The 23355-nt window shown below is 43.5% G+C and overlaps 2 protein-coding genes across 6 annotated transcripts in view; both read left to right on the top strand.

Annotated features, from left to right (window-relative positions):
- Nucleotides 1-11890, top strand: part of TEX48 (testis expressed 48) — a 44421-nt gene extending 32531 nt beyond the window's left edge. For both annotated transcript variants that reach the window (XM_027769636.1, XM_014585689.2), the window contains exons 2-5: nt 5640-5747; nt 5978-6100; nt 8969-9100; nt 10540-11890. In XM_027769636.1, the coding sequence (XP_027625437.1) occupies nt 5744-5747; nt 5978-6100; nt 8969-9100; nt 10540-10643 (363 nt within the window). In that variant the 5' untranslated portion in view covers nt 5640-5743 and the 3' untranslated portion in view covers nt 10644-11890. The remainder of the gene's footprint in view (nt 1-5639; nt 5748-5977; nt 6101-8968; nt 9101-10539) is intronic.
- Nucleotides 11891-14379: 2489 nt separating this feature from the next.
- TEX53 (testis expressed 53) lies at nt 14380-20903 on the top strand. Of its 4 annotated transcripts, none has more exons than XM_027769629.1 (4): nt 14380-14960; nt 19054-19231; nt 19817-19953; nt 20546-20627. In XM_027769629.1, the coding sequence occupies exons 1-4, from the start codon at nt 14772-14774 to the stop codon at nt 20549-20551; spliced, it is 510 nt and encodes a 169-aa protein (XP_027625430.1). In that variant the 5' UTR covers nt 14380-14771; the 3' UTR covers nt 20552-20627. The 4 variants fall into 4 exon arrangements, with proteins under 4 accessions (XP_027625430.1, XP_027625431.1, XP_027625428.1 ...); XM_027769627.1 differs by having other exon boundaries at nt 14387-14960; nt 19817-19936; nt 20546-20903; XM_027769632.1 differs by having other exon boundaries at nt 14929-14960; nt 19050-19231; nt 19817-19936; nt 20546-20903.
- Nucleotides 20904-23355: the final 2452 nt, after the last annotated feature.

Genomic DNA, 23355 nt, shown 5'->3' with positions numbered 1-23355 from the left:
CTTTCTCTCTCTCTCACTCTGTTCCTCTCTGGTCAAATAAATAAAGTTAAATAAAATTTAAAAATTCTTTTTAAAAAAATCTGTCATAATGGCCTTAGTCATTTTCAATCATTTAGTGAAGGCTTCCTATTTATTAAGATAAGCACATGATAAGGCCAACAGGCATTGTGGTAGTTAAGGCACTGAACTGCCCACATGATCGACTACAGTTCACGGCCCAGACCTGGCAGCTTGAAAATCATGCCAGGCATGTGTGCATGTGTGCCCAAAATACCAGGAAGAGAATGAAAGAGAAAGAATTATAGCATGGCTATCTCTCCTGGGGGTGTGATTTCTCTCTCCATATCTCTATCTCTCTCCTCTCCCGTGAGCACATACACCTTGTGACAAAAACCTAAAAAAGAATTTAAAAAGGTAAGCATGTGAGAGTACATACAGTGGGAGTATATATAAAGCAAGTGTTTTCCAGGAAGAGAAAGCAACTCAAAAGTACAGGAGACCATGACAAACAGGATGGAGTATAGTACAGTTGGCAAAAAAAAAAAAAAGTTTGTACTACGCATAGTGTCTCAAATTCCTTGGATAAGTAGAGCCTTAAAAAAGGCCATATAATCAATGACCTGGAATCACTGACTCCAGAATATAGACTAAGTAAAGTGTTCTTCTTTTATTATTTAAGAAGACATAACATGTGCTTAAGAAGGTTTTGGGGGACCCAAGTCAAAGTTCTGGCAATTCTCTTTGTATTAATCTCCAATCTAATAGCCCTCCAACCATTACTTCCCAGGGCTGAGTTGTGGTGACGCCATGCTTCCACTCCTTCCTCATAAAGTACTTCTTTCTCCATTCAACATAGAAGAGGCAATGTAGAACAAAGCAAAATCCCACAAGGCAAACGTTTGTATACACAGAGGAAGAAGATTAAAACTAACACAGAATAAGCAGATTACTGGCAAGGGTATTTGCCAAATGGCAGCTATCCAAAACCAAAGACCAAGTTGCCTTATATAAATTTCTATATGTTTATAAATCCTAAGAAAGATGAAATAACTCCATTTAAGAAGATCAATGAAATATATTAGAGCCCCAATCATGTTGAAAAATTCACCTGGGAGCAGATTCAAAAGATTATTGGTGACTAGGGCAAAACGGGCCAATGATGGGCTTCTCTTAGTCCAAGTATCAGATATCTATAAGAGGACTTCAAAAAGTTTGTAAACAATGGAATTAATATACAAGCTTATTTTGGTGCCCCCCCCAAAAAAATTAAATCCATGCATAGTTTTTTCATAATTTGCATTTTTCATGAACATTTTTAAAGAAGTATTTATTTAATTTTATTTATTGTTATTATTACTATTTTTTAAGTTGACCAAAGAAAGACAGAGAAAGAAAAAGAGGGAGAAAGCAAGCCACCAGGTCCAGAACTCAAATCATGGTCGGCCATGTGAGAGTCCAGCACCTTAACCACCACATCATCTGCTGGCCTCTTGTGAACTTTTTGCAGACCCTATATATGTGTCTACCGTGCCTAGATGTAGCTAGCCACAAGAAATACCTTATGTGCAAGAATTTAAAGGTCACTTAGTAAAAGGGAGGAAGGCAATCTAGTGGGATAATACAGTTACTATCCAACAAAGAAGGGTCACGAACTTATTCAACAAATACATGTAATGGGCCTAGTCTGTGTCCATCCCTAGAGAGATTGCTCTGGACACAGAAGTAAGATGGCTGGACAGTGGTGCAGTGGTAAAATACAGTGCTCTGCAAGGTTGACCCACATGGGAAGGTTCTAGGTTCATGTTTGGACACCTTCCTGAACACGTTGACATGCTCATACCCACAATCCAGGCTGGCTGAAGCTGGGGGTGAATTGTGGCAATAATAACTCTGTTGGGGCTGTCTACATATCTTTCTCTCTTACTCATTCATGAAAGAAAGAAACTTAAGAGGGGGAGTGGGGCATTTGTCTATTTTTATCTTGTTCACTGCTAGATTGCCAGCACCTAAAAGTACCTAGCATATAGGAGGCTCTCAGTAAATATATGTTAAGTAAATGAATAAGGTTTATGAACTAGCATCCAGGCTGTGGACAACTAAATAGGCATACAATGCAGTTTTCAATGAGTATCTACTGAGCATTTACCGTTAGTCAGGCAGTCACTGGACAATAACAGGTTGTGATATGGAAAAGCGTGGCAGGTGAAGGATGGAAGAGTTAAGTTTTGTGAGAGCACAAAGGACAGACTCTCCAGTCCTGCTCCTCCAACTCCTCCAACAAACAAGAAATGGCTTTCTGTAATCCCCAAATCTTTACATTCGATGAGTGGAGTGAGGTGAGAACACCCAGATGGAGGAAGTGTATGAACAGGATCCGTTCAGGAAAAGGGTGGTTAGGAAGAACTGCCTATATGGCATCTCTTATGGCTGTAGGGGAGTGAGCAAAAGCAGAAGTGTGGTTGAAGAGATTAATGATGGTGATCACAGAAGGGATTAGATCTATATATTTGTGGAGCCCCTGAGAGGTTTGAGGCAAAGGAGATAGGATTTACATTTTGGCCAGATAGCTCTAGCTTTAGGTGAAGGCAAACAAGCCAATGAGAACGTTTCAGCTGTGGTCCAGGTGAGAGGTGAGAGTGGCTTAGGAAAATGGAAATGGATTGTAGCAGACAGATTGAAGAGATATCTGGAAAGTAAAGGCAAAGACTGATGGATGTGGGAGAATGGTAGGAGACTGACAGGTTTCCAGCTCTGGATACCAAGTAAATAATAGGATCATTTCACAAAATAAGACACATAGGAAGAAGACAGACTTGGTTTGCAGTGGATAGGAAGGAAAATAACCCCAACCAGTCAGCAGAGAGTGGAACTAAAATCAACTAATTAAATCAGCAGGGTCCGATTAGCACTGACCTAAGGTATGAATGAGGTAAGCTGTGCCCTACAGGTTGTGATGTTCCTGGCACAAAAATTACCACCCAAGAGACCAGCAGATTGCATAATGGTTACATCCTGGACTCCCACATAGTCGACAGCGGTTTGAGTCCTGGACCCAACAGCTTAAAACATGCCAGGTATGTGTGCATGAACATCCAAAATCCCAAGAGGAAAATGGAGGATAAGAGACTGTGGCCTGGCCATTCCCCCTGGGGGAGAGGGGTGATTTCTCACTTTCTGTCTCTGTCTCTGTTGCTCCAGCAAGCACACATGCCCTATAGCAAAAATCCCTCTCAAAAAAAAATAAAATTACCACCCAATTCTCTTATCAATTCCAGTGCCTGCGAATACTTTTATCCTAGACTGAATACAAATGCTGGTTCATTTATTCATTCATTAATTCAATAAACATTTATTGACTGCCCATACTATACCAAGTATAGTTCTAGATATTGAGAACAGAGTGATAAACCATACAGATGAGATCCATGAACCCATGTGACTTACAATCTAATGCAGGGGTAGGGAGAGTATAAATTTTTTTTTTTTTTTGAGAGAGGATTTTCACTATAGGGCGCATGCACTCGCCAGACAGAGAGAGACATAGAGACAGAAAGCGAGAAATCACCCCCCAGGGAGGATGGGCACGCCGCAATCCCTTCTCCTCCATTCTCCTCTCGGGATCTTGGGCACGCACGCACACGTGCCCGGCGTGAGTTTTAAGCCACCGGGTCCAGGACACGAACCGCGGTCAACTACGTGGGAGTCCAGCGACACAGCCATTACACTAACTGCTGGTTCCCGGGAGAGCATAAATATTATAAGTAAGAAAGTTGTATAGAGAATTAGAAAATTACAGAGAAAAGTATGCAGGAAATGGAGTTAGGTCATTCTGGGTATGTGAGTGCGATTTTAAATACGGTGGACGCAAAGTCTTACTAGAAAAGGTGATATTGAAGCAAAATTTGGTGATAATGGCAATGCAGTTATCTAGGAGAATAGCATTCCAGGCTAACTGCTTCAGTATGGATCATTTCTATTCCCTTTTTTCAAGGCTCCCGAGCATTTCTGCCACTGTGTTCTTAGTCTAACACAATATATTTTTCCTTCACATATTGATTTTTATAGTACTAGGATATCTATTTGATTCTGTTTCAAAATTTCCATTGATTTGTTCAACACTATCTCTTCACCTTATATCCATTTTTCTGTTACTGGAAATTATTGAAATAGTGCATGATACATTTTAACAGGACTACTCTAGCTTTTGTATTCATTGTGAAGGGGTCAAGGGCAAAAGAAACAGGAAGATCAACTAGAAAACTATAGAAGTAATTTAGATAAGAGATGATGGTGGCTTAGACCAAAGTACAACAGTAGAAAAAGTGGGATACAAGGGACCAGCAGGTGGCATAGTGGTTAAGGTGTTGAACTTCCATGCGGTTGACTGTGGTTCAAGTTCCAGGCCTGGTGGCTTGAAACTCACACCAAGGGTGTGGGCAGGTGTGCCCAAACTCCTGATAGGAGAATGAAGGAGAAGGGATTGCAGTGTGGTCATCCCCACTGGGGGTTGATTTCTCCCTTTCTGTCTTTCTCACTCTCTGTCCCTCCAGTAAGCACACATGCCCAATAGCAAAAATCTCTCTAAATAAAGTTCAATAAACAAATTTTTTTAAATGTTAAAAAGTGGGATAAAGTGCCTAGTAGGAGGCATCACTCATAGTGAACTGGATATTCCTAGGGCCACCTAACCAATACCATAAGAAGAATTTTCTAAAAAAAGAAGTTGGGGTGAGAAAATTGCCAGAGAGAGAGGAGTGAAAGCAAGAAGTATCCAGAGATATGGAAAGGTGACCTACAAAGAAAGGAGTTCAGGCTATATAATTCTGGGCCACCAGAACTAAAAAGATCCTCGAAGAAATCATTTAGCCTAACTTCCTCTTATCACTGATGAGGAGCCCGAGAAACAGCAACAAGCATGGACTTGCCTCAAGTCAAACAGCAAGTTAGTGGCAAACCCGGGATTTAACGCTACAAAATTATGCATCCCTAACTATGTTCCTATGAGGTCTGGATCAGCTGGGATAATTTGAAACCAATGAGCTACATAAAGGGAAGAGAAGGAAATGAAATGACTGAACACGTATTGTATTCCTAGTACCATAGGGGTCACTTTTCATATATTTAACCCTCTACTTTGCAGAATAGGCAGGGCTACTTTCATTTTCCATATGATAATAATGAGTTTCAAGAAGGTTTAATAATCTACCTTAGTCTGGTATGCTATTCTTACAGAAATACCTGAGAAGAGTGAATTTAGAGAATAATTTAAGAGAATTGAGGTTTATTTGACTCATGATTCCAGTCATATGTAAGGTCCAAAGGTATCACAAAATGGCATAGGGCAGAATTTTAAAAAGAGCAGCTGTCCATATATCCCCATCTGTTCTGGTCTCCTTTCAACTTAATAACTTTATAATGTAGCCAAGTCCCAATGCATGAATTTTGGAAGGACATTCAAATGATAGTACACCCCAAGAGCATGCACCTAGAAATAGGGGAAAACACAGATCTATTTAAAACCTGAGCATATTTATGTCCACTTCTGCATGAGCTGGGATTTTGTTATAGGAGAGCCTATCTGATGTGTGAATACAGGTAAAGTTTTGGCATTTCTCAGCCACAGTGTTATTTTTATTCAGGAAACAGCACTGAACAGGGAACTGGGCTCAAAGTCAAGATTGGCTGACTCAAGAAAGCACCTCTGCAAACAAAGCTGGCAGAGTAAAGGCTTCAACTCCTTTCCATGGGTAAGGAAACTTTCTATAGAATAGAAAAAATGGCCTTAAGAGAAGGAAGCCTAGGCAGAAGGGCTCAGGTCTCCTGGCCATAGGGAGCTACAGAAGATTGGGGAGTGGGGAGAAGTATTATACCTTGGGAGAGGCCAGCCCAATTTATAACCCCACCATAGTCAGCTTACAATTGGCATCTGAAATTCAGATCCCAGAACCCATCGTCCTCATTCCTCTACCTTCTACAGCAACCCACCAAAACCTTGCCTCGAAGATCTTCTGTTTATGCTGCAGGGACTGTGAGGAGCCCCAAGCCATGGATGACTCCAAGGTTCCCAATAAAACCCAAGAGCTTCAGCCATCAACCCAGAGTAGGTACCAGATAAGAACACCCAGCATGGGCTCTCCAGACTTCAGTTTGCTTGTTTCCCTCTTGCTGAGATACCTCCAGATTCCCTTCATCTTTTGAGTGATAGTTCTAACCTAAAATGAGATGAGAATGTTATAGTTAAGTACCCAAACTGATAAACAAGAGTGCCTAAAGTCTTGCTACTCAAAGTGTATTTCATAGACCAGCAATATTATCATCACCTGGGAGCTTGTAGAAATGCATTTTCAGACCCCAGTCCAGACCTAGCAAATCACAGCAGGCATTTGAACATGGTTTTCAGGTAAATTTGAATGTACACTATAGTTTAAGAATCGTTAGACTGAAGACCAGAAAAATAGTGGTTAAGATTCCTCCTTTGGGGGCTGTACAGGTTGTTCAAATCTCAGTTGTCCCATAAAAGATGGGAAACTCACTTTACCTCTCTGATTCTCAGTCTCCTTACCTGCAAAGTGGGAATATTCATAATACAGTATTACTTTTGAAGATGACTGGGAGGGTAAAATAAACAATATATGTAAACACCTACCACATAGTCTGACACAAAGCAGGCACTCAACAATCATCGAGTGGAAACTACATATGGGTTATTGGTCAGGATAGAGGATAGATTTTTGCTGTTAAAATAAACAGCCTTGGACTCTCAATGATTTACAAAACCAAGATGTATTTCTTGCTCATGAAAGTCCAGTATACATCAGTTATCCCTTTTTTATCTTCAGCCAAGGTCATCTGGAAAGTGAGGTTTCCAAGGCTATCACAAAGCCCTATGGTCTTCAGTGTGTAATCCCATCTTTCTTGAGGTCAGGACAAGAGATCAAAATCAGGACAAGAGGTCATAGCAGAGAAGACTAGGGGGTCAAAATCAGCTATTTTAGACAGGAAAAAAAGAAAGAAAAGCATTATTATCAAGATCGGGCAAAGCTAGGACCGATGGCATACCGTCTACCTCCTACAGATGGAGGTAAGGGGCAAGACTGATCAAGAGTCTGGCAGAGTCCAACTGGGAAATGGAACAGAAGGGCAGGAAAAAATTCTCATGGCATATTCTGCCAGAAACCTATACATGAGAATCTTTTGAAAGGCTTCTCCTGGGCTAGCCTCATAACCTAGTGGTTAAGGGAGCCAGATCCCATGTGGCTGATTGTGCAGGTGGAATCCCAGCTCTGGCAGCTTGAAAAACACACCAGGGACATGTGCACACATGCTTAAAACTCTGACAGGATGCAGAAATGGAGAAAAGATCGTGGCATGAACATGCCCGACTGGAGAGTGTTTTCTCCCTCTTCCTCTCTCTCAGCAAGTGCACGTGCTCTCTGACAAATTAAAAAAATAATGAACTAATAGTCATTTTAAAACTATAAGACTCCTCCTGAAAGTATATAGCTTCACGGTAAAAATCAAGAACTTCAAAAATGTCAATGCGCTTTCCCCAAGATGGCAATGATGGTAATTACTAAGTTCCTATCGCATGCAAAGCACTATAGCTATTAGGTCCCCAGATGTGATTAGATAAAATCCCCTCCTGTTTCACAATTTACATTTTACACTTTACTTGTAAAATGACATTATTTAATCTCCACAAATACTCTAAGGAGTGGACACTATCGTCCAAAATGAATATAACACTTTACAGATAGGAAAGCAGACGTAGCAGGAGATTAAGTAATTGGTAAATGACAAACCTTTGGATTATATAACAGGGTTCAGCTTCTTAACCAAATCCTTTGTTATACAAGACAAAGTCTTATTACAGCAAGATTTATCACAACAGTATTTATAGCAGTATAATTTGAAAATAGTCTCCATATTCAAAAATAGAACAGTAGGTAAATAAATTTTGAATTATCCATAAAATAAAATAATGTACAAATAAAAAATTTAGTGACATGATGAGACCAGTAGATGACGTAATGTTTAGGTCACTGGATTCCCACATAGTCAACCGCAGTTTGAGTCCCGGACTCGGCAGCTTAAAACTCATACCAGGCACGTGTGCATGCGGGTCCAAAATCCTGAGAAGAGAATGGAGAAGTAATTGAGGCATGGCCACCCTCCCAGGGGGGCTGATTTCTCACTTTCTCTCTCTCTCTCTCTCTCTCTCTCTCTCTGTCTCTTTGGTAAGCATATGAGCCCTATAGCAAAAATCTGTAAAACCAAAACAAAAATGTAGTGACATGAGAAAAATGTTTATGATATAATATATATTTAAGAAAACAAAATGCATACACACTATATAGCATGTGATGAGCTACGTAAATATGCACAGGAGAAGATGAATATTCTGTGAGAATATTCAGGAGAAGGGATATTTTGGGGCTATTTTTACTACTTCATATTATTTAATATTTCCTAACTTTTCTGTAATGGGTATGCATCATATTTATAAATAAAGTTTTTATTTATTTATTTATTTAGGTTTTTGCCACAGTGTGCATGCACTCCCTGGAGAGACACAGCTAGAAGAGAGAGATCACTCCCAGGGTGGATAGACATGCCGCAATCCTTTCTCTTCCATTCTCTTGGGATTTTGGATGTGCATGCACACACATCCAGCATGGTTTTCAAGCTGCCAGGTCTGGGACTCAAACTGCAGTTGACTATGTGGGAGTCCAGAATCTTAAGCACCACACCATCTGCTGCCCCTCACCCCAAAAGTCAATGTTTCTTAAAGTACAAAATTTAAATCTAACACCTGTTAATAAGGGGAAGCAGTCAGGAGACAGGAGGAGGTAGATTCAGGCGCTTCCCCACCCACAATAACCACCACTTGTGTGTGCTGCTTCAAAGTTGATAAAATGTCTGTGGTCTCGGCTGAGCCTCGCACATGATGGTGTGCAATTATTGCTAGGTTTACAACTTCAGAAGGATGAGTTCAACAAACAAAATCCCAAGTACATGAATGCAGCTTCCCGCTTATCTTTCGGAAAACCTCTGATCCACTCAGAAAAGAGAGATTCCTCCAGCAGCAGTGAGTTTGAGGGTGAGTCCCAAACTGGAGTCCTAACACTGACCAAGGCCCTCCAGGGCAGGGAGCCTTGCCCTAATGACCAGACCCCATTGTTACATTAGTTTAGTCAGGGGTGGGGGGTGGGGATGGGGGTGGACACAGGTCTGGCTTCCACCATGAAAGCAGGGTCAGATCTGAGCACACTGACTCCAAAAATCTTCTGAGCTAGGAATTACATAAACAGCAGGTCTAGGAGGACAGGATACACATCCATACTATCCTTCTAAGCCTTGTGGCATCACCTCTCGTGTGTATCTTACGAGTGACTATTTGCTTAATGTGTCATTAATCCAGTGAACAGTTAAGTTCCCAGAGGGCAGGGCCCACATCAGCTTTGTTCCCTGTTCCCCAGAACCCAGCCAGGGGCTTGGCAAGTTGACAATACCTGAATACGTGTGTAAACTGAGCATAGTTCAGAGAGGAGTGGAAGGCCTCTTGGTCATGGAAGGACAGATGCCCAACCCAGGAGTGGCACAGTTCAGGAAGAAGAAATGCAGCCATGATGCCAGATACCCACTCTGCCGAGTGGTTTCGCATAGCATCTTAGTCCGTCTTCTGTTGTGATAACAGAATATAGCAGATTGAGTCATTTATAAAGAGAAGACTTATATTTTGCAATTCTGGAGGCTGGAAAGTCCAATGGCACCAGCGTCTGCTCAGTATCTGAGAGGGATGTTCTTGCTGTATAGTTACCATGGGGACAGCGTCACCTCACAAGAGGGTAAGAGCATGTGTGAGCAAGAGCTGGAAAAGGCCGCTTTTGAAACAACTCACAATAACACATCAATCTATGAATGGGCTAATCTATTCCTGAGGGTAGAGCTCTGACAACCTAACAACCTCCCACCTTGCTACACTGTTAGTGGCAATTAAACATCAGCATGAGTTTGGGCAGGGCATCCAAAGTATGGTAGCTCATAACTACTCCATAAGGTCAAGCTGTTGAGAGCTAAGAATCAGCCCACTCATTTTAGAACCTCCTTGCAGACAAAAATCTCATACAAAGTCTAATTGCTATAAAAGATCAAAGTACACCTGACCTACTCAAATGGAAGGTGAGAAGCTGGGAACCCCACTAGTTAACCCATTCCTCCCTCTGTCCCCAGTGCTGAGGCCACAGAAGGGAAGGCACTTTCACAAGTCCGCCAGGGTCAGAGCAAGGTGGGCCCAAGTCCCCTATCTTTCCATGCCACTGTATTTTGCAGAAACTCTACCATCTCTGACTCCACCAATGCAGTACAATACGAGACCTACAGCTAGACACTCCTTCCCTTCACAGAGGATTTCCAAAACCTGGGTTGGGGTCCATCTTAGCTCCCATAGCACCTAAGAAGCTGAGGAATGATCAGAGTTGAACACAGATAACCAGGACAGTTCATCCAAACCCCAGTGTTTTTTCTTTCTTCTTTTAGATATAAATGCATATGCTTCCCAACAAGGCTTTTACAAAAGAAACTTAAACCGCTACTCCCAGGAGCGCTGGCCATTCCAACCGTGCCTCATTGGGAGGCCCTGAGCATTCTAGTTGGCAGTGCCCACGTGGGTCTCTGAGCTGTGCAGCTGCGGGAGCATGTCCATGAGGAAGAGAGCAGTGGACAGGAGTCATGAAGACTGATTCAGAAACTCCCCTGGAGGAGGAGAAGACGTCTGAGCCATCCCTGTGCCACCGACAAGAGTCCTCCAGCTTCTGAAAAAGCCACAGTGGGAGGAGCTGCCTCCAATTAAAGTCCTTGGTCACATCACAGGATCGTGTCCCTCCTGTTTTCCCCTCCCTTTTATCAGGGAGTGTCTCTTCCAAATGTCTTATCTTTTTATATGTATTGTCATATCTAACTTTAAAATTATTTTAACCTTTTGGATAGCTTTGGAAATAATTTCAGGCTTAAGGAAAAGTTAAAATGGTACAAAGAACTCCGATGTACCTTCTACTCGGGCTTACCAGTTGTGTATATATTTCCCCCATTTGCCTTATCACCTTTTCTCTCTCTCATTTTCTTCCTGAACCACTTGAGAATGTGCTGCGCACTTCACGCTTTTTTACTCCTAAATACATCTGTGTATATTTCCTAATAATAAGACTACTCTCTATCATAACTATAGTAGAGTTGTCAAAGGCAATAAATTCAACGTTAATGTAATGCTCTTCAAATTTCCTCAGTTGTCCCAAAAATGTCTCGTAGCTACCCTTTTGCCCAGTCTAGCATTTCATCCAAGATCATAAATTGCATGTACTTGTCACATTTCTTTAGTCTCCTTTAATCTGGAACAGTTCTGTCTTCCTCTTTCATGGCCTTTATATTTCTGAAGCATACAGGTAGACCGGTTTTATAAGATGTCCCTCAGTGAACCTGATGGTTCCTCATGATTCAATTCAAGTGTTCCATTTGGGACCGAAATGCAGCAGAAGCAGCGCTGTGTCCTCCTCAGTGCATCGTATCAAGAGCTACGTGACGTGGGTAGGTTCCCTGATGTGTGATGTTAACTTAGATCACTTGGCGGAAGCAGTGCCTGCTGCCAATTGTCTCCACTGTAAGTTATTATTTCCCCCCTTTTTAATTAATAAGAAATATGGGAATTCACCCAGGTTTCCTGGTACGTTAATATGGTTTATTGCTTACATTTAGATCCCTATTCCATTTGACACTTGTTAGTATCGTACGTATGTGGAATGCCTAACATTTTTTTCCGAATAATCATATGGTTATTCCAGCACATTTATTTAAAAGACCACTTTTGGGACCAGCAAATGGAGCAATGGTTACATTGCTGGACTCCCACATAGTCGATTGTGGTTCTAGTTCCGGACCCAGCCACTTAAAACTCATACTAGGCACGTGTGCATGTATGCCCCAGACCCCAAGAGAAGAATGGAGAAAGGATGGCCGTGTGGCCATCTTTCCTCAGGGGGTGATTTCTCACTTTCCATCTCTCCGTCTCTATCTCTTCCAGTGAATGCACATATTCTGTGGCAAAAATCTCTAAAAAGTTTTTCAAATAAAAGACCATTTTAGGGAACCAGCAGTTAGCGTAATGGCTATGTCGCTGGACTCCCATGTAGTCGACCATGGTTCGCGTCCCGGACTCGGTGGCTTAAAACTCATGCCAGGCATGTGTGAGTGCATGTCCAAGATCCCGAGAGGAGAACGGAGGAGAAGGGATTGCGGTGTGGCCATCCCCCCTGGGGGGTGATTTCTCGCTTTCTGTCTCTCTGTCTCTCTCTGTCTGTCTGGCGAGAGCATGCGCCCTATAGCAAAAAACCTCTAAAAAAAAAAAAAGAGACCATTTTAGGTCATCTAAATGGCACATTTATTATAATATACTAAATTTCACACATATCTGGGTCTTCTTCTGAACTTTATATTCTATTCCACCAGTGAATCTGTTCACAAGCTAGTACGTTCTTTTATTCTTACATGTTTAATTTTGAATAGTATTCATTTGTATATGTATTTGCTCAGTGCTAGTCTTGTTGTCTTTCAGAGCTATTTTAAAAGTGTTCTTTGTAGGGAACCAGCAGTTAGTGTAATGGCTATGTCGCTGGACTCCGATGTAGTCGACTGTGGTTCACGTCCCGGACCCGGTGGCTTAAACTCACGCCGGGCGCGTGTGCGTGCGTGCCCAAGATCCCGAGAGGAGAATGGAGGAGAAGGGATTGCGGCGTGACCATCCCCCCTGGGGGGTGATTTCTCGCTTTCTGTCTCTATGTCTCTCTGGCTGGCTGGCGAGCACACGTGCCCTATAGCGAAAATCTCTCCAAAAAAAAAAAGAAAAAAATTGTTCTTTGTATAAATTTTTTAAATTTCTTATTAAATTTATTTCTAAGTATTTTATCTTTTTCGGTTGCTATCATGAACAGGGTTTTTCTCTGTCGTAATTGCCGTGTATATTAATGCTATGGAATTAAGAATGCTAATTTTATGTCTTGCTTCTCTTCTAATTTTTCCTTAAATTTTCTAGAAGGCATATGTACTTATCAGGGAGAAAAATAGGAAGAGGGGGAATGGGAGAAAGCATCCCCCATGAGGCATGGTCATGCCACAGCTGCTTCTTCTCCATTTCTCTGTCCTTTGGGGATTTGAGGCATGTACATTTATGCATCTGGTATGTTTTCCAAGCCTCTAGGGCCAGGATTTGAACAGTGCAGTCAGTCATGTGTGATCTGGCTACCTTGACCACCGCAGAGCTGGCCCCTTTCTGAAATGTTCTGTTTGAATAGGTGTTGCTATTGATTCCCTGTGGTTTTCCAGGAATATCATCATATCTTCTGCAAGTCGTGATACTTCAGCCTCTCCCTTTCTCATTCTGCCATTAATTTACCTTTTCTAATTGCAACACTTAACACTACCAGTACAATATTGGACAGCGCAGCTAACGGGTACCTGATTTTTGTTCCTGATCAATTGTTTATTTTATTTGTTATCATTATTATTTTAATTTGACCAGAGAGAGAGAGAAAGAGAAAGTGAGAAAGCAAGCTGCCAGGTCCAGGACTCAAACCGCAGACAGTCATGTGGGAGTCCAGCACCTTAACCACTGTGCCACTTGATGGTCCCTTGTTCCTGATTTTAAAGGAAATATTTTTAGTGTTTACCCATTAGGTAAGAAGCTGACTTTAGGACAGAGATAGAGGTACTAGAAATAGCTATTTTATCATGTTAAGAAAATATCCATAAATTCTCTCTTTTTTCTTTTCCAGCAGCTATGAAGAAAAAAAGCTGTATCATCCCCTTCCTCATATTAAACCAAACTTCCATGGAACAAATCTCACCTGATCATGATGTATTATTTTCATAATATGGGATTGGATTCTGTTCACTAACATTTATTTCGTATTTTTATACCAATACTGATAGGTGATATTGCTCCATAATTTTTTGTATTTTTATTGTCTTTATTAGACATAGCTAGCAATATCATACACTTGTTTCATTAAAGAAATGTAGGGGGCCAGCCGGTGGCATGATGGTTGAGGTGCTGGACTCCTACATGTCCAACCATGGTTTGAATCCCAGACCTGGTAGCTTGCTTTCTCACTTCTTTCTCTCTCATCTCTCTTTCTCTGTTTCCTCTCTTATGAGCACACATGCTCTATAATAAACTTAAAAATGATAATAAATAAATAAGTTTGTTTTTTAAGAGAAATTTTTGCTATAGGACACATGCACGGTCATCCCCTCGGGGGGGGGGGGGGGGGGATGGTTTCTCGCTGTCTGTCTCCCTCTGTCTCTCTCACAAGCAATACACCCAGTAGCAGAAATCTCCCTTAAAAAAAAAAGAAAAAAAAGCCTCAGCTTCTAATGCATCCTCTCTCTGCCATTTACTAGCTGTGTCACCTAGCCAAGATATCTGAACAACTCCGGGCCTCAGTCTTCTCATCTGTCAAATGTGTATCTACCTGTAGCACAGTGAAGTATTGGCCCAATATTTTCACCTATCTTGGCCAGTTCCTCTTTGGTGAAGTGTATGTTCTCCCCCCTGAGCCCTGTCACGTGACTTGCTTGGTCAATGGAAACAGCAGATGGAACACCAGCAGGAGCTTAGACATGTGTTTTCACCGTGGGACTTGCTCTTTCGCCTTTTGCCTCTTGCATCCTGATTAGAAGGGCAGGCCTGGCTAGCCTGCTAATCCAAGGATAAGAGACGGATGACATATGTCACAGCTAACATGACAGGTAGGGTGGACAGAGGGGCAAACCCCAGGAGACAGAGTCCAAAGACAGTCTCCCTCCTTCTTGCCTCTGTGGTTCACTCCAAACCCCCCTGGACCCAGCATTCCAGGTTTCCCAGCTCTGTGACATCACAGACAGCTTCCTGTCCACTCTGCCATCTGCAGGTGAGTGAGGCTCAGGTTAGACCAAAGAGAGGGATTTTTCTGTACTAAAAGGGACAATGTCCCCACCACTCCTCGTCACCTACTCTCTTGGCTATAAGCAATTACCCCACCCCTATTCGCCCTGATCCCACTTTGCTCTCTCTGGGTCCCAGTCTCCCTATCTGTGCTGAGTGGCCCCTACAGGCTCCTCCAGCTCCCGAAGGCTTCCTGGTTGACCTCCCTGCACTTTCTTGTTCTGGTCAAAGTGCTGTGAGGTCACTAGACACCTGAAGTTCACAGGCCACCGGGGACAAGCCAACAGCCCTTTTCTTTGGCTCCTACTTCCACCTAGAGGAGGGCACTGGTAGTGCAAGAACCACCACATTCCCTAACCAACCCAAGTCAATCTCCCCTACATCGCCATCCTTCAAATTATTAACTGCTTACTGTATACCAGACACCAGGCTTAGCACGTTCCATCCTTGTCACCCAATCCTCATGACAATATTTTAAGGATGGTTTTACCATCCCTATTGCTTAGACAGGAAACTAAGGTTCAAGTAGGTTAAATTCCTCCACACAGCAGCAAGGTACAACAAGAATCAGGATTCTGAATCCCTCCAACTTTAAAAAAAAAAAAAAAAAGTGTATTCTTAACTGCCAAGCTGCTCTGTTCAGCTTCAGATGGAGATTTTGCACTTAGAAACCACCCACCACCCGCTCTCAGAGTACAAACTGATTCCGAACATCTCATTCTGTAACTGTCTGTAGGATGAGGCTATGGACAACAGAGGCTCTGGCTTTACACAAAAATACATGAAAGTCCCAGCTGTTCCTCTTGGCTGCGACATCCAGGCTAGTCTGCTTTCTGAGGCTCAACGCCCTCCATCTGAAAGGTGGGGCCAAGTCCTACTCTACAGGGTGGAGATGAAAAATCAGGGAACTCATGGATATCAAAGGACCTGCCCAAGAGGCTTAGTGAACATCGGTGATCTTGACACCATGGCCCTTTGCTGTGTGCTGGGATCCACCGGTGACCTGAACCCAGCCCTATCTCCTCGGGAGCAAAAATCTGTCACCCTTGTTCACTGCAGTACTTCCCGGGACCTCACACACTTCTCAGCACCAGGAGGTTCTCAATAAATATATGCCAAACCAAAAAAAAAATTTTTTTTAAGGTGCATGTGTTTGGCAGAAAGAGAGCCAGGGAAGGGCCACAGTCCGTTCTCCTCCATTCTCCTCTCAGGACCTGCGCAAGAGACTTGGCAAACATCAGTGACCTTGACACCTTGGCTATGTCTCTTCCCATTAACTTTTAAGATTGAAGTCACGGGGAGGGTGAGGAAATCCCAAACAAGGATGCTTCTATCCATCTCTAGAGAAGGGAGTAAAAACCTTGTTTGAGGAAGGAAGATTAGGAAAAGGGTTGAGCATATCTTGTCCAACAGAGAAAACTCCATATTCAACCAACACAGAGAGACCACCACCTCTGAACATGGCCTTTTGCTGTATGCTGGGACCCAAAGGTGACCCGGACCCAGCCATCTCCTTGGGAGTAAGAATCCGTCACTCTTGGTCACTCCAGTACCCCCCAGGACCTCACACACTTCCCAGCACCAGTAGGTCCTCAGTAAATAAATGCCAAACTCTTTTTAGAGAGATTTTTTTGCTATAGGGTGCATGGGCTCACCAAAAAGAAAGACTGAAAGACAAAAAGCGAGAAATCACTCCCTAGGAGGTATGGCCAAGCCACAGTCCCTTCTCCTCCACTCTTCTCTCAGGATTTGGAGCACACACACACATACACACAAGCACATGCACCTGGAGTGAGTTTCTAGTCGCCAGGTCCAGGACTTGATCTGTGGTCAGCCTTGTGGGAGTCCAGTGACATAACCATTACACCATCTGCTAGTCCCCCAAATAATTTTTTTTTAAATCATGGATCTTTCTTTCTTTTTTTTTGGGGGGGGGGCACATGAACAGGCAGTTCAGCAAATATTTACTGAACATCTGCTAAGGTCTAGGCAGACACAGTTCAATGACAAGAAAGGGCCAGGATACAGAAAACCCTGGGGTTGCTGGGACCACAATGGAGAAGCCCTGGTTCATCCCAGGTGAGACAGGGTGGCTTGCTGAAAGGAGGTGACATAGGTGAAGGAACGCTGAGAGGACATGGGAGTAGAGGAAGCAGCTTGTGCACAGGCATAGTGCTGGCAGCACGTGGTACACTGCAGGCAGCTCCTAGGGCCAGAGAGTGAGAGGAGAGTGAAGAGCGAGTGAGTTGGGAGTGAATGAAGCTGGCAAGGTTGACAGGGCCAGATCCTGGAACAAATCTGAGCAGCGCAACAGGGGAGCCACTGAGGGTGTGAGGCATAGTAACTAGACAGGATTGGCACAGGGGGCAGATCGCACGGTTGCAGGTAAGCCAGAGACCAGTGGGGAAGCTGAGGTCATGATCCAAAGGAAAGAGGAGTGGTGGGGAGGGCAGCAGATGGAGGGCAGCAGACAACAGAGGATATATGTATAAGGTAGAATCAAAAGACCTTGAGGAATAAAACCATGTGGGAAATGAGGTGGGAGCGGGGGGGGGCGGGGTGGTTACCATTTCTGGCTCCCAACACAAAGCAAATAGTTGGACCCATCTCCAAAATAGGGAGCGTGGGAGAAGGAGAAGTAAGTTTGGACTGGAGAAGGCAGGGAAGGGAGGTGGTCCCTGTTTTTGGTGGGGAGCCAAAAGCTGAGTTGTGCAGGAAGTCATCAGTCGGCTTGGCAGGTGGGTGAGGCAGGCAGTGTCCTACCACTCGTGCCATTACTGGAACAAAACTGCTTCACCTCACCCCTCGGTCCTCCGTGGTGATAGCACCTGCTTGTACCCAGGACTGAAGAAGGATAACTGTGCGTTAATGCAGCTGAGCCACAGAGACTGACAACTGCCTACCTTACACCCTGTACTGGGGAACCCAACAGAAAACCAAGGAGACTCCCAGCCAATGTGGGCTCACTAAGAAAGCAGAGCACACGCAAGTAAATAAATGCTCAGATATGTTAGAACACGACAGGGACTTTGGGGAAGAATGAAGTGGGGAAAAGAAATAGGGAATGCTGGGAGAGCATAGTGGGCTTAAACAGTGTGAATGAATACGGAGGGTGAATAGAGTGAACAGGCCAGAGAGGACCACATTAGAAGAAGCCATTTAAAAATGGCTTAGGGGAAGAGGGGGTAAGCCTATGGATCTCCAGGGACAAAGTATTCCAGGCAGAAGGTGGAGCAAATGCAGAGGTCTGTGTGTGGTGCAGTTGGGATACAATGAAGGGGAAGGTGGCCAGAGATAGGCAAGAGGAGTAGGCAAAGGTAATGGTTAGGTCACAAATGTGATCAAGAGAGGTCGGGAAAAGAGTCTGGCTTTTACTCTGCCTAGTCTGGGCCACCACTGGGAGGTTCTGAACAGAGGTGTGGTCAGTTCTGACATGGTAAGAGATCCAACTGCATTAACATTTAATGAAGATCAGGGTGAAGAAGCAAGGAAACCAGTGAGGAGCGAATGCAATACTCCAGGTGAAATGATGGTAGCTGGATCTGGGGAAGAGATGGGAAACCAGTCTGAAAACAAGGTCATGGAGTAAACCCAGTGTGCTAGGACTGACATACAACTGCCATGATGGAAATTGCCAGGCTGGGGCTCTGGTCAAAGGGAAAGGGGAACAAGAGCAGGAGATGGTCAGAGTCTGAAAGAAAGAAAGGAGGTTGGGAATTAAGACTTAACAACCTTTGGAACCAGCAGATGGTGTAATGGTTACGTCATTGGACTCCCACATAGCTGACTGCGGTTCAAGTCCCAGACCCAGCGGCTTAACCTCATGCCAGGCATATGTGTGTGAGTGCCCCAAATCCCGAGAGGAGAATGGAGGAGAAAGGACTATGATATGGCCGTCTCCCCAAGAGAGTAATTTCTCGCTTTCTGTCTCTGTCTTTCTGGCAACCACATGTGCCTTATAGCAAAAAATCTTTCTCTAAAAAAAAAAGTGAATAAAAAGACTTAACAACCTCAGGTCATCAGGGCTGGAAGGACCCTTGGAAAGACAATGCAGCCTAACCACCTCCTGTTGCAGACAGGGAGTCCAAAGAGATGGATGGGCTACGATAACTCCTCACAGCAACTTATTGACAGTGTCGAGATTTGAACCCACAAGACAGCTTCATGATCATGCTCCCATGGGTCCTGGATCCAACTGGAAGAAACTGAAGTCAATGAGCTACAGGACGGAAAGGGAATGGCAAGTCAATGAACAGAGTAAGCACTTCTGGACACCTGCCAACAGAGCAGCTAGTCTACATACGGTTAAACATGCATTCCTCTAGGGGATACAATAGCCCCACTGTCCAGATCAAAAAGTGAGGCTAAAGAGTACAGAACCAGCCCAGGGGCACACATCTAGCAAGTAGAAGGCAAATCCGACACCTCACCATCAGTGTGTCTGTATGGGCTTCTAAGTGAGCTGGGGTTCTGCTGTTGTAAAACCTGCAAAGAAGGGGCCAGCATTTTCCATCCATAGTCCTAAATGCAATGGGGAAACAGCCGTGCCCAGAGAACTTACCTGCCCCACAAGATCAGCTGATTCAAGAAGACACCCCTGCAGGTAAAGACCGACAGAGTACAGACTCCAGCCCTCTCCATGGATAGAACTGTGTATAGGAGAGGAAGAACTAGCACTCAGAGAGGTAGGCCAAGCAAGTGGGCCCAGATCTTCAGGCCACAGGGAGCTAAAGGAGGTGTGAGAGAGAGGAGGGCCCAGCATGATCCATCACTTACATAACAATGGGCTTCTGGCCTTGGGGCTGCAGATCAGATGCCTCTTGGCCCTTTCCCCTTCCACAGCCTATCAAAACATGGGGTCAACACTTTTCTGTTGCTGCTGCAAGGCTGACGAGAGAGCTTCCAATCCTGTTGGCACCCACAGTCCAAGAACGTCTGAACAACAGCATCCACGAACCTTCAGTAGGTTCCAGACAAGGGTGTGTGATAGTTAGTACAGGCACCTCGGGCTGGGACACACGCAGATTTCTCTCAGCCTTTGAGGGTGTTAAGGGAGATAGTTACCCAAACCTGTAACAATACAGCCTAAAAACAATATTAGATATTAGTTACTAGGGATTAGATACCAGTTAAAATTACTGGCTTTAGTCCTATGTGGCAGTTTAAATTCTGTCTGAGCCACTCACTGAGCTAGAGCACATCCCTGACCCTCTCTGTACTTTGGCGGCACTCTCTGCAAAATGAGGGTAATGCTAATATATCACCTACTTTACAGGTTGCAGGTAGGCAACATAGTTAGGTGTGGAGAATATGGCCCCACATGAAAGAGGCGCTTGACAAATAGTAACTGCCTGTGTGTATTAGTCAGGATTAGCTGGGCTACGCTGCGATAACAACCAAGTTCTAAAATGTCAATTGTTTAATGCAACTTGGGGTCATTTTTAGCTCAGGAGGCAGAACTATTTTTAAGCCAATGGCTATCTGAGGAAACTTCAAGTGGGATAGGATCAAAACTGTTTATGTGTCATTCAAAGCGTTTACCCAGGATAAAATTTCCCTTCATTCTCTCAGATATGAACACACATTCTCGCCAAAATGATTTACAAAGAAGGCACCACTCCCCCAACAACTTGATGCTCAAGATGTGTACCCTTGGGAGGCCCTGAGCATTCTAGTTGGCAGTGCCCACGTGGGTCTCTGAGCTGTGCAGCTGCGGGAGCATGTCCATGAGGAAGAGAGCAGTGGACAGGAGTCATGAAGACCGATTCAGAAACTCCCCTGGAGGAGGAGAAGACGTCTGAGCCATCCCTGTGCCACCGACAAGAGTCCGCCAGTTTCTGAAAAAGCCACAGTGGGAGGAGCTGCCTCCAATTAAAGTCTTTGGTTGCATCACAGGATCATGTCCATCCTGTTTTCCCCTTTCCCAGCCCTACCACTGAGATTCCCATAAATCTAGAGCAATTAGATCCTGCTATCTCATAAAGAAATGTGGTTTGGAGCCCAGCAGGTGGCATAGTGGTTGAGGCACTAGGCTCCCACAAAGCCGACCACAGTTCATGTCCCAGAACTGGCAGCTTGCTTTTTCTTTCTCTCTCTCTCCCTCTCTTTCTTTCCCTCTCGCTCTGATGAGCACATGTGCCCTATAGCAAATTAAATCATTCTTTTTTTTTTTTTTTTTTTTTTTGAGAGGCTTTTTGCCATAGGGTGTGTGCGCTTGCCAGGCAGAGAGACAGAAAGCAAGAAATCATCCCCCAGAGGGGATGGCCATGCCACAATCTCTTCTCCTCCATTCTCCTCTCGGGATCTTTGGCCCGCACGCACACGCGCCCAGCATGAGTTTTAAGCCACCGGGTCCAGGACTCGAACCGCGGTCAACTATGTGGGAGTCCAGCGACATAGCCATTATGCTAACTGCTGGTTCTCTCTCTCTGGCCAGCACCCACTCTCTAGAACAGCCAAGCAAATAAATAAATAAGCCAATCTGATACATATGAGGGACCTCAAAAAGTTTGTGGAAATGGAATTAAAGTACCACTTTACTTGGGTGCAAAAAATTTTGAAAGCTATGAATAGTTTTTTATAATACACATTTTCCATGAACATGTTGAGGTCCCTTCATACTGTATTGATTCCAATTACATGGCATTCTAGAAAAGGCAAAACTAGAGAGAGAGTAAAAGAGATCGGTGGTGGTCGGAGTTTGGGGAAGGGGCAGAGGAATGACTAGGTAGAGCATGGAGGGTTTTTGGACAGTGAAAACACTCTGCATGATGCTATGATGGTAGGTAGATGTCATAACATATTCGACCAAACCTCTAGAGTGTACAACACCAAGAGTGTGTAAACTACAGACACCAGGTGATTTGTGTGTCATTAAGTTCAATAAACTTACCATTCTGGCAAGATGCTGATAATGGGGCAGGAGATGCATGAGTAGGGCAGGAAGTGTATGGAAATCTGTGTACTTTCCTCTCAATTTTGCTGTCGATCTAAAACTGCTCTAAGAAAATAAAATCTTGGGGCCTGCAGGTGGTATGATGGTTAAGGCCAACCACAGTTTGAGTCCCAGACCTGGCAGCTTGCTCTCCCTCTCTGTCTGTCTTGCTCTGATTAAATTAGATAATAATAATGAGTAAAATTACATTTAGAAAAGTACATGTGTACTATATTAACAAAAAATAAAAAGAAAAGAAAATCTTGGGGCCAGATGGCATGGAGGTTAGGGTGGCTAGGTCACACATGGCTGACAGCATGGTATGAATCCCAGATCCAGCAGCTTGAAAAGTACGCAGGACATGTGTGTGTGTGTGTGCCCAAATCAGAGAATGGAGGAAGAAGATTGCAGTGTGGCCATCCTCACTGGGCTGGAGGGTTGGGAAGCATCCCATTTTCTTTTCCTCTCACTTTCTCTCTTTCTCTTCCTCCCTCCCAGTGAGGATATGACCCCTATAGCAAAAATTAAAAACTAAAAATAAAGTTTAAAAAGAGAAAAAGAAACCTAATCTATCAAACGAAGTAGATGTTAAGGCAAAAATTCTACCACAGCTAGACTGACATTTCACAAAAATAAAAAGGTCAACCCAACAGGAAGTTATAACAATTTTAAATGTGAATGTATACAATAAGAGAGCAACACTTGCCAGAAATGAATTCACACAAAAACTTGCATACTGTTCTTCATTGCAGCATATTCATAATAGCCAAATAATACAAACGACCCAACCTATTAATGGATAAACAGAATGTAACTACCCATACAATGGAATATCGTTCATCCATAAAAAGAAATGCAGTACTGATACACATTACAAAATGAATGAGCCATGAAAACATTAAGCTATGTAAAAAGAGCCAGACACAAAAGGCCACACACTGTATGATTCCATTCCCATAAAGTTTCCAGAATGGAAAAATTCGGAGAAAGAAAATACATCAGAGCTTCCAGGGCTGGGGAGGGGGAGAAGCAGGGAGTGACTGCTAATGGGTACCCGGGGGTTTTGTTGAGGTTGGGGTAAGGGGGTGAAATGTTCTAGAATTAAATAGTGATGCTTGTGCAACCTTCTGAATATACTACAAACCGCTGAACTGAACCGTACACCATAAACTGACAAACTTTATAGCATGTGAACTATATCTCAATTTTTTAAACTATATAATTAAAGAGAAAACCTGTCAGAAGTAGAAGGAGAAATAGAAAATCTACAATCACCATTGCATATTTTCCTCTCTCAATCAAAGGCAGAACCAACCAACCAAAATCAGTAGATCAGTAAAGATAGAGATTTGAACAATACAAAGCTTGTACTGATACACTCAGGTAGACACACCATCCAGCAGCTGAAAAAAAAAAAAAAAAAAAACCTCATAAACGTAGACGCACC

The sequence above is a fragment of the Tupaia chinensis genome, unplaced genomic scaffold (genome assembly GCF_000334495.1).
Source record: "Tupaia chinensis unplaced genomic scaffold, TupChi_1.0 Scaffold000081_1, whole genome shotgun sequence".
Classification (NCBI taxonomy): domain Eukaryota; kingdom Metazoa; phylum Chordata; class Mammalia; order Scandentia; family Tupaiidae; genus Tupaia; species Tupaia belangeri.
This window is presented reverse-complemented; position numbering and strand designations above follow the sequence as displayed.